Source organism: Danio rerio, chromosome 2, assembly GCF_052040795.2.
Source record: "Danio rerio strain M-AB ecotype USA chromosome 2, GRCz13ab, whole genome shotgun sequence".
Taxonomy (NCBI): Eukaryota; Metazoa; Chordata; class Actinopteri; order Cypriniformes; family Danionidae; genus Danio; species Danio rerio.
This window is the reverse complement of record NC_141022.1, coordinates 34,190,993-34,202,851: the sequence shown is the minus strand read 5'-3', so window position 1 is coordinate 34,202,851 and position 11,859 is coordinate 34,190,993. Positions and strand designations below refer to the sequence as shown.

Genomic DNA, 11,859 nt, shown 5'->3' with positions numbered 1-11,859 from the left:
CCCTCTGTCAGAGTGCATCTGCTATGAGGATGACAGGGGAAATCTCTCTTAAACGCTGTCTGAGTTTAATTGTAACCATGGGAACAAGCAATCTGTGACCCATGTCAACAAGAGCAGCGAGATCTGGTCAATATGTCTAGTCGATAATATTCCACCTGTATTACAAAGACATGTCTTCGACTGACTCAAAAAAAAAAAAAAAACCGTCTCACTTGCACACATTGGGCTCTGCAGCTGTAAGCAAGCCTTCAGGAGTGCTGTTGAAACATACAGCAACAGTTTAATACATTCTGAGTCAATCAGAAGTTTTGTCCTTGCTACACATTTTTAAGACCATAATGACTGCATTTAATGAGGCCGTTTATAAAAACAGCCCTTGAGAATGTGCATCTCGAAAAAAGACTTCACAAAAGCCGTCAACCAAGCCCTCGCACAAATTCATCATTGATTATCGCAAAAGGACATCTGAGACGCACTTTACTTAAAGCAGCCACTCAGTGTGGGAAGTGTCATACAAGCACCGGCATGCCATACAGTACCGATCATAGATAGAAGTCAATTCATTCTTGACACAAAAGGCTTTAGCTGAATAGGACGGAGGTGTGAAAGAGAGAGAAAAAAGCCCCACAAGTTTCCCAATAAGGTTGAATCAGACATCTGATAATGCCACTAACAACCTTGTTTCACAAGGCCTCTGGGCGGCCTACGCTGACCCTATTAGAATTCAAATGGCCCTCGACACATCCCGCACGAGTTGATAACATGTGCAGTGGATCTTGTCAGATAGTGTGGTGGCTTTGAAGGTTATCTCTATCTAGACATCCACAAAGCAGACGAGAACTGGGCTATTTGCTAACCGACAGCGCTAGGGCTGCAGCTTGTTGCTCGTTTTCCATTTAGAAAGAGAGATAGAGATAGAGAGAGAAACAGAGGGCGACCGAACACAAATTAGTCAGTGGCTGCATCTGCTCTCGTCTGATCCTCTGCCCAGTCGTGTGGGGAAATGGTTCTGGGAGGTTATTTTAAAAAATGGGACGCACAAAGAATGCTGCAAATTGGCAAATGGGTATGCGTTTATGAGTGACACAGGTGTGACAAACTGATCATGAAACGTGTGAAAATGGATTGTGTGACATGGCATGAAATGAAATGCATGAATCTGATTGTAGATTTTCGGAAAAAAACACGCACAAATTTATTTTGGTGTGATGTTTGAGGACATTCAAGTAATAGTCTTTTTTTTGGATTTCACAGCTCTTATATGATTAGCAAGTCGTATCATGTTCATTTAAAGGGTCATAAAACCCCCCTCTTTTGATTCAAGTCTACTTAAGAGTTAAAAAAATGCTTCATGATGGGCTTGGATTGCTGTGGGCAGAGGGAGGAGTGGGCGTGTCCAGCAGAGCAGGCAAAAATGAAGGGAGCGAACAACTGTTGTCAATTGGCTTACAAAATGAGACACAAACCGTGAGTAGAGCAATGATTTTATAGTTTTATAGTTTACCAAATTAAAAAGTTAAAGAAATAAACAGTAATTTAATCCCCTGCTACATATTTTATTTGTAATTTCATATACACATAACCACAATTTGTTACATCATCATAAAGGTTAACATGTTTGTATAAACACTATAAATGAGGAGGACTTCTCCTGAATCCCAGGTCTGAATGCTGACACAGTAGATAGGAGTGCAGCAGGTCTCTTGCCCCGTCTATTTCAACCATCACCGGCACGCTATCTCTGGATAGGCAGATCGGTGGTGTTACGTCATTGATTTTGATCCCGCCCCAGAAATGATTTTAAACTTGGAAGATGAAATAAGCTGACAAAAGGTCAAAATTATCTAGTTTTCCTCCTCAATCTACCTGAAGGTAGACTTGAACTAAGTGGGAGGGTGTCACGGCCCTTTAAGCCGCTCACACTGTGAGATTTCAACCATGATTTTGTGATCTGAGACAAATTTGGGAAATGCTAAAATATTCCTGAAATCCTAGGCTAAAATCTTTGATCTTTGGTTTGACATTTTCACAGATAGCTGCTTAGTGCCCGTTGCCATCAGATTAAACAAAGACCACTGGTTGCCTACTTACCAATCCTGTAGAAACAGGACAATTGACAGCAACTAGAGCCACATCTTTATTTAGAGGAGACCAGCAGCAAATCCAGATCTCAGCATTTCCAGATGAGAAAAGCTCTCAGGTAATAAAAAAAATGTTCCTTAGACACGTATTGTCGAGAGTTGCATGCACTGTAATCCACACGTGAGTCCAGATGCGCTCTCATAGAGAGAAAATGAGAACAAAACCTTCACTGCAGCAAATTATAAAAGCAGCACTGCACGCTTGTTTTGGCGACACAACCGGTCGTCTCTGTTGTCTGAACACTGTAACAGATAAAAACAGTCTTCGAAGCAATCAAGCATATTAATGAAGTTGCACAATAGAGCGTGCTGATTGGTTTGAACCAAGTCTTACTCAGCCATTCATGCAGCACACTAAGAGACGTACAAAGGCACTCCCAGGTACAGACGTCGTCTACATGCTGGAATACATGCTAAGATCTCATGACCATGACGCAGCTTAAATTTTTTTTTTTTCAAACCGGAAGTATGAATTTGGTCGAAATAATGCAAAAACAACCAATTTTCACTTTTTTGTGAAATATATGTGTCCTAATAGTGTTTTTAGCAACCTGGGACACATATACGACTGTCAACAGCTTAAAAAATATGCTTTGGTGTTTCGTGATCCTTTAATGTGTACATTTGTAATGTTTGTGGTTTTACAGTATACATAGTATGACATTTTTCAAATATTTTATTTGATTGTGTAGTTTCTGTTCATGGAGACTCATATCTCATTTCAAAGCACAAAGTCCTGGAGGGTTAATAACATTCTCTGCAGAAAATACTGAGATCTAAACAAATGTTACGGAGTTTGAAACAGCAATTTTCTCTTTGGTCTTTTCACAAGCAAAATGTTGTGAAAGATTGAAAATAAATGGCCTGAATATGGTTCTGTTGCACAGAAAGGAATGATTAAGGGACTTCTGACATTGAATGATTAGCATATCAATCTGATATTTGAGTGAAGCTGCAACATCACAGAGGAGCTCCTTGGATGAAGTGCAAATAACTACAAATCTCTCTATTCTGGCAGAAACAAATCTGAGGGATAACCAGACACCGTCATTCTATCATGTTCTCCATCCATGTGTACACACAGCATCACGCATACATAAATATGTATATTGTAATCGTGCACCAACTGGCCATTTTATTAGCTGCACCTGTTCAACTTTGTGAAACCCACTACTTAATTAATTAGTCAATCACATAACAACAAGTCAGCACATGCACATTCCTCACCATTTACTCACACTCAAGTGTTTTTAAACATTTATTAATGCATTTTTTTCTGTTGTTTAACACAAAACAAAATATTCCAAGGAATAGCATTGACATTCATAGCAAGCAGTGGTGAAATGAGTAATTAAAAACCATACTCACATACCATTACTCGCCAAAACAAATGTAGTGCTAGTAGAATTAAAGTATCTGTTGTAAATACCACTCAAAGTATGAATGTTGAACCCAAGAAGTTGAGGTACTGTAACTCAAACGATTTACGTTCAAATCGTAAGGAGCACTATGAACTTAATCCATTTAATTAAACAAAGCAATTTGAGCACAGTAAAACCCAATAAATAAAGAGAACTCAAACCAACTGTACACTGTAAAAGACAATAAGTTAAAGGTGCAGTAGGTGATCTGCCAAAATGCTAACAGCTTAGCGTATTATCTTTGGACGGCGGGGAGGGACTGTGATTCAAAGCCACACCCCCTAAAAAATCGCGAGCGCGCTTGCACCGCGTCACAACAGCAGACAACCCACTAGTTCGGGTCATTCGCCAGTTAGTTAGTGCCAGCGCCGTGCAGAAATTACATTTAATACTTTGCCACACTTAAATGCTATTTCAGAGTGAATATTCAGAGTAGCATGGTAAACAGTATAGGAAGGCTGTCACTGTTCAAAAATGGCCCAATGTGAATATAAAAGCAACTTCAGCTCAATAAAGCAGTTAGGCGGAATAGCGCTATTTACTGATGTTTTATTGTTAAACTAAATATAAATCTACATTATAGATGCTGTCAAAGAACCTTATGAAACTGAAGATAATCACATCAATCTTTCACCGGGAGATTTCAGTGGCTGAACATCACGCCTGTGCATACAAGTCATTCATAACAGAACACAATCTAACATAGTTTAAAAACAGAACATTAACTTACCTGTCTAACAATAATACTTCAGCCATGGTGTCGTCCTTCCTCCAGCGTGCTAAAGTAACTCCAATATTGCTTCAGGTTTTTAAAAGTTTCAGTTCAGCATTTGATTTCTCCCGGTCCGTCTCGTGACCGCGCGGCCGCTTTAAGGGCGAATTAAACTCGCGCCTGGCTTTACATTAATCGGCCCGAGCTCGTCTGTCCTTCGGCGCCTCCGGCTCCGACTCGGCATCGGCGAGCGGCCCGCAGCTCGCTCGCGCGCATGCGTTTGTGATGCAGACGGGCACGCGCTATTGGCGGATCTGCGTGAACAGATGCGCAGAAGTCCGAATCTACAAATGCTGACAGACAGTCGATCTGACCTGCTTATCGGAATTATGGGAGATGTCGGTCCGACTTTATTTAATTGGATTTTTTAGTTTTATGCTTTACCCAGAATATAAAAATACATATAAACACATTTAGATCATTTACTGTAATCATTACTATTGGACTGTGAAGAGACTTTCAACCTTGCTTTCAACCAGTACAACAAAAAATGTTTCTGAAGACAATGACCTACTGCACCTTTAAGGCAACTCAAACCGTTTGACGAAACCAATTGCAACAAACCATTTGAGTAAAAAAACGAATCTATATATGTACAGAAACTAATGACACTCAATTAATTAAAGATAAAGTTGACTGTTGGGTTTTACAGTATAAAAATTAGGTCTTCTAAAAGTATTCAAGGGTTGTACTTTATGAAAGGTTGATGAATTTACATGTGGAGTGAAATCCGTGTATTAATTGTGTATCTGTGCATAATGAATGGGCAAAAATCTAGCATGATGATTTGTTGATGCATATTATGCACTTTGAACCCTGACTAAAAAGCTACGAGTATCCAACAACTGCTGCAGCAGACCAATCTCATCTAGCACTGATAGCATACCCAATTTATGCATATATTTGAAAACGTAACATTCTGTAGTGCATTACATTATTGTTTAAGACCTTTTGTGATTTCAGTAATCATACAGTAGGTATCCGTCATCTTCTCATAAGTGACATGCAGTCTAAACAGTCTATTGGATGCCATGTGCAACAATTTAGTATTTTCCTGGACATTTTTAATGCTTCCAATTCATACTGTACATATTTGCAGCAATTATGAAGTTATTATTCTACTTCGCCAATCGCTGTAGTTAAAAAAATTTAATTTAAGAAGTGACTGCAGGTTAAAAGAAAATACTGCAGCAAAAGTACCGATTCAGCATTTTAAAAACTAGTTAGAAAAGTACAACTCCTGAGAAGAACAAAAAACAAAAAGCTCAATTTCTGTAATCTGAGTATTTGTAATCCGTCTCATTTTGATATTTGTAATTCATTTGTAATATAACACTCATAGCAAGAACAAAAAATACTATTAAAACCAATGGCTCTTATTTCCAACATTCTTAAATATGTTTTCCTAAAGAAAACACGAAACTTAAACAGAATTGGATTCAATGGAGGTGTAAATTACATTTTTTTGAGTGAACTATCCCTTTAAGTGCCATTAAAAAAAGAGAAAATGCCCAATGAGCAGCATTTTTGTCAGCCAAAATCCCAGATGTCAGAAGAGAATAAGCAAAATGGCTCTGCTGATAGGAAGACAACAGCAACTTAAACAATAATTATAATTGAGGTTTGCAGTCACACATCCAACCTTGAAACAGGTGATCTACAGCAGCAGAAGAGCACAATATGTGCACTGCAATCATATAAAATCAGGAAACTGAGGCATCAATTCACAATATCTCACCAGAATTGCACAACAAAATAAAAAAAAGTTAAACAGTCCTGATTTCTGCTGCAATATTGAGAATGGTAGAGTCAGAATTTGGCATAAACAACATGAAACCATGGATCCATCAAGGGTTCAGGCTACTTGTGGTGTAATAGTGTAGAGAATATTTTTGTTGCACACTTTGGAGCCCTTAGCACTAACTGAGCTGATCATGACCATCCTGTTATCACCACCCATGTTATGTACTCACCTTGTAATGCTACTTCCAGCAGGGTAATGTCACAAAGCTCCAAACATCTAAAAATGGTATCTTGAACATCATAATGAATTCATGAGATCATGGATATCCAGCCTACTAATCTGCAGCAACTGTGTGATGCTATGATGTCAAAACGGACCAACATCTCAGAGGAATTTTTCCAGAACCTTTGTTGGTATCTGTGCCACATAAAAATAAAGGCAGTGCTGAAGGCAAAATCTGGTGTAGCTAATAAAAAGTCTGTTGACTGTATACTGCATGTAGTTGCTTTGAGTGATTTTAACAGCTTTAAATCTCATCCACACAGACGACTGATGTTTAAATTTTTAATACAAAAACAATGAATTTTGAATGAACATTTGAAATTCAAATGGAAAAAAGAAGCGAAACAACACATTTGTTGTGGTAGATTCTTTATTGGAATGCATACTCATCGTTTTACACTTAAGCCATAAATAACATTTCATTTTACTCTGTGACCTGATCACTTGACGTGATTTTATTATTAGGACGCACAATACACAATAACACAACGACAAAAGCACAAGAGTTAAATCATAAATTTGTGGATCAATACAACAACCGTTTGGTTTACCTTGTTCATTATATATATAACACAGATTTACATTCACACCAATGACACTGGATCAGACACACAGGCTCATACAGAAACGCAGGGCAGTTCAGCTTCGTGCAGCCACAGCCGGAGTCGTCTGCTCGGTGGACTGCAACTGCTTCCCCAGGTACTCCCTAAAAGAAAGCACCAAAGAGCCATTAAGGCCCGTTGATCTTTTTTCACCTCTTTTACACATCAGAAAATTCCTCAAACCTTTACACAAGTAAAATAGCAGCTTTCTGAACCTGCATTGTGAGAAAATGTCACGCATGCTGAAAGAGGTGATTAGAGAAGACATAAAAGTTTGATGGCAGCATTTCCCAACAGCCGTTTCTCCAATCTAACTACACTTAATTCAACCTGCCTTCCTGAATTATCTTCACAAGGTTCGATTCCTTTCTGTCTGATTCTTGAAAATGTCATTTTACCAGAGAGAGTTAATTCTGAACGGCACTTGTGGGTTCTCAACTGTTGGGAAATGTCATTTAAATCCTTTCTAAGTGTCCAGCATCCTGATGCGGAGCTGAAGCCGTCAGCACTTCCTGCCCTTATGAAAAACCTTGTTAACAGTTTGTGACCTTTTTTAAAGTGGTGTGTTTAACTTCAGGCTGCAGGTGCTTCAGATAAGCTTTAAAACCCTCTGGATTTCAGACAAACAATACGATTGAGAGACAAATTGACCATCTCTCATTCTTAAATTTACAGAGAATCATCACCAGCACGTGCTACAAGCCAGGGGAATGGCAACAGAGGAAGCACCTTTTTTTTAAATACACAGCAAAGACATGACACCATAATAATACAGTGACTGTGCACAGCAATGAGCTCCAACAAACCTTATCATCAAAGAACAGAAACTGCTGTATGTCCTCTGTTGTTTACGAGGACACCTAAAATAGTTTGTCAAGTGCGAGTGCACTACAAAATATGTTTTGTGTCTAGCCCAAATATCAAAACATTCTTAAATCAAGAACTATTTTCTAGACAAGCAACAAATATTTGCTTGTTTTAAGAAATAACATGGCAAAATTGAGTATGTTTTTCATTTAAACAAGCAAAATAATCTGCCAATGTGGTAAGCAAAATAATCTTGTTCATCCTTTTGTGTCATAATAAAATTTTGCTTACTCCATTAGCAGATTATTTTGCTTGTTTTAATGAAAAACCTTCAAATTTTGGCACATAATTTCTTAAAAAATGAATATTTATAAAAATGGAAATGCTTCTTAATTTAGTTTTTTTTTATTATTACAATTTTTGCACTAGAAACAAAAAAAAAAAATAAAAATAAATAAAGTTGCAAGCAGCGATGAAAGAGACCTTGCATAAGGGCTCACCGTATTCTGGTGGCTTTAAACCAGGGGTGTCCAAACTCGGTCCTGGAGGGCCGATGTCCTGCAGATTTTAGCTCCAACTTGCTTTAACACACCTGCAAGGATGTTTCTAGACTGCCTAGTAAGAGCTTGATTAGCTAGCCCAGATGTTTCTGATTGGAGTTGGAGCCGAACTTTGCAGGACACCAGCCCTCCAGGACCGAGTCTGGACATCCCTGCTTTAGACCCTCAAAAATGTGATTCATTTTAAAGAAGAAGGAACGGAGCAATACTAAAAAAATATTGAAGAAGTAATAGTTTTTGGCATTGTGGTTCAGCTTTCTCTCTCTATTTGTGTGTGCTTGTTGTGTGTCTATATTTGAAATGACTTGTATTTAAAAAAGACGCAATGTGCAGTGGTGGAAAAAGTACTGAAAAAATCATACCCAAGTTAAAGTACCATTACTTGCCTAAAAATATAGTGAAAGCAGAGTTAAAGTGTCTGTTGTAAATATTACTCGAAGGATGAGTAAAAGGTAGACCTTTCAAAAGTACCCAAAAGTATTGAGTATGCAAAGCTGATGCATTTACATGTAATTTGTGGATGTGTGTAAACGTAAAATTCTGTAGTGCATTTAACGATTGGCCAGCAGGCACACGTCATAAGACATTAATATTAGCTTAGATTTAGGTTGTGATGTCAAGTGACCAAAATTCTATGTCTAGCTAGCGTCTAAGGACAATGTTATTTTGACGTTTAATAACAAGGTTAAATGATATTTGACATTTGGTTGGTTTTAGGTTGTTAGAAAGTGACCAAAATCCAACATCGTGCCAACATCTTAAACCCACGTCATACTGATGTCAGAAACTGACATTTATTCATCAGGTATGGCAAGCAAAATTAGGTTGGACATTTACGTCAGCCTGACTTTGGTTTTGTGATGTCAACCCGATTTTCATTCCCCAACAAATGATGTTGGAGTACAATGTCAATCTGACGTCATGTTGACGTCCTGTGCTTGTTGGAAGTTTAAGGCCATTTTGGTCATCATACAGTAAACATCCGTCATCTTCTCATCAGTGACATGCATCTAAACAGTCTCTAGGTCAATTTGGGTAAAGATTTTGGACATCTTCTTGGACACTTTTAATGCTTCCAAACAGTTTGCTGAAAGCGCCCATGTCTTGAGGTAGTTAATTATGATGCAATTTACCTTCTATGTGTGATTTGATTGGACAGGAATCACAGGACTGATTTTTCTAATCCCCATAGACAAGAACAAATATGTAGTGACTGCAGGTTAAAGGAAAGTAGTGAGTGTAAAAGTACAGATACTGCACTAAAAATGTACTCAAAGGAAAGTAAAAGTACACACTTTTAAAACTACTTAGTAAATCACAATTTCTGACAAAAACTACAATTACAGTATTTTGAGTATTTGTAATTAGTTACTTTACATCACTGACAAAATGTGAATAACTTGCATGGCATTACTGTATTCTTGGAGAAAAAATGACACCTACCCCAACTTTCTGTCTTACACCATAGCCTACTAAAAAAGTACTGTTAGCAGTGGAGAGGCAAGCCTGATCAAGGTGACGCGTACCAAACCATACTATATTGAACTGAACCATACTGCTCTGTGGAAAGTTAATTGGGCACCTGCCTGTACATTATCTGACACCCTATTTAATTGAAAGTGTAACTATCCAGTTCTCACTGACTTTGCAAGATGGTGAGCCGTTCTAAAGAGACAGAAATCCTTTGACAGCAGGTTGTCCTGAAAGGAATGAGGCAATTGGTTCAGCATAGTAGCTGGAATTGCTCATCAGTTCAGGGCTGAAAAGGATAAGAATCTCGACACAGTGTCTTTTTTCAAATATATTATTTTCACCTTTTTCATGGTTTGCAGATAGGAGTAGAGAGTTGGAAAAGGACTGCAAAATAGGTGCCTGTGTTGTTAACCATAAGGATAGACATACCGACACACAGCATCTTGATGTTTAAAAGAGTTTGAATTGAAAGCCCTGTAGTGACTGAATCTTTCATCAGCAGAAAACTCAAAACAAAAAGACAAAATTAATCTTTGTTGAGAAGCATGTCATGCGGTCAGAGTACTGGTTCAAAATTCATTTTAATGATTAAAACGTTTAAATTATTTGGGTCTGATGGGAAGCATTAAACTGGGGGAAGACTGAACCTAAAGTGTGTATACACTTATGCAACATCTCATGGATGCATTTGGACACATCCTCAGTAACGTATCCTGCGATCATTGGGTAATTCGGGTCTCTAAACATCATACACTCTCACCCAGGCAACCCAGCTGGGGTGGATCAAGTCCTGACTTGCATCCCGGTAGTTGGTTGGGTCGATAGACGATGCCATCGTCCATTGCTGATGGCCAATAGACAACACTATGCTGAGCCGGCATCGCCGATCCTCCGCCCCGTCCCAGTTGCAAATCCGCTCTCGAAAAATACACACTTATGCCATGTTTACACTAATACGTCTTAGTGTTAAAATGGCATTTTAGAACGAAAATTATAAAAAAATCCACATTTCTGAACAGCCCTCCATCCGCTGAAAACGCACATCACATGACCACACACAAACCTCTTCTTTTGCCACCCCTGTAATGCCCAAACGACTAAGGACTTTGCAAAGTGGGCTCATAGAATGTTCTCCAGTCTCTCTCCCTGCACTCCTCCACCAGTTCCTGGTACAGTACTTTTACAGTGCATTTCCTCTCATTGTCTTCCTCCCAAGGTTCTGTAAGGTCCAGAATGATTAGATGTTTTGAAGTTTCCAAGATAACTCACATAATCTGGGCGGAGACTGGTTGTTGCAATGTGATGAGGGAACCTCAGCTGCTTTCCAAGGATGACAGCAAATACAGGAAATCAGTGATAGGTGGATGAGGATGCAAGAAGAGTGAAGGCAATTTTGATGCAGAACAATGAGCCTCATCACACAGCAAGATGTCTAAAGCAGATCCTTGAAAATGATAAATGATAAAAATAATGGAATGGCAGCCTAGAGTCCTGATATAAACCTGACTCAAAATTGTGGATCAAGATCAGAGTAAAACAGTGTGAGAGACTAGTAAATGGCCTGAAGACTAGTAGAAATGTCCTGTGAGAGGATAGTGATATCCTGTGAGAGGTTAGTGATGTGCTGTGAGAGGTTAGTGATGTCCTGTGTCCAAGGGGCATTTTCTATTTAATTTTGACAACTGTATCCTTCACAAATTGTAGTTTTACTCGTTGTTTATATGTTACAATCATTGGTGTTTTCTAATTTACATCACTATGTTTTCCATAAAATAAAGGGACTTTATTGAGGTGTCATATGTAAAACTACTTACTCTAGTACCCTCATGTCGAAATATGCATACTTATCAGAATACACATGTTAAAGAAATCACTCCCATACAACGATATCCACAGAGACCTTCGGTACAACCTGACGTATCAAGAAGTTCATCAATTTGAATTAATTCTCCAAAGTTCTTTGAGTACACATGCGGGGTATTCGAGTTCACACATTGTCTTCCTTTCTTGGCTAATGGACTAAATGAGAACACACCTGCCATTCATTAACTGTCATT

At 38.5% G+C, this 11,859-nt stretch overlaps 1 protein-coding gene across 2 annotated transcripts in view; it reads right to left on the bottom strand.

The window, feature by feature from the left end:
* Nucleotides 1-6,712: 6,712 nt before the first annotated feature.
* The window catches only part of atp6v1h (ATPase H+ transporting V1 subunit H), a 60,156-nt gene continuing 55,009 nt past the window's right edge, over nucleotides 6,713-11,859 (bottom strand). For both annotated transcript variants that reach the window (NM_001291708.1, NM_173270.3), the window contains one exon: nucleotides 6,713-7,066. In NM_001291708.1, coding sequence (NP_001278637.1) covers nucleotides 7,000-7,066 — 67 coding nt within the window. In that variant the 3' untranslated portion in view covers nucleotides 6,713-6,999. The remainder of the gene's footprint in view (nucleotides 7,067-11,859) is intronic.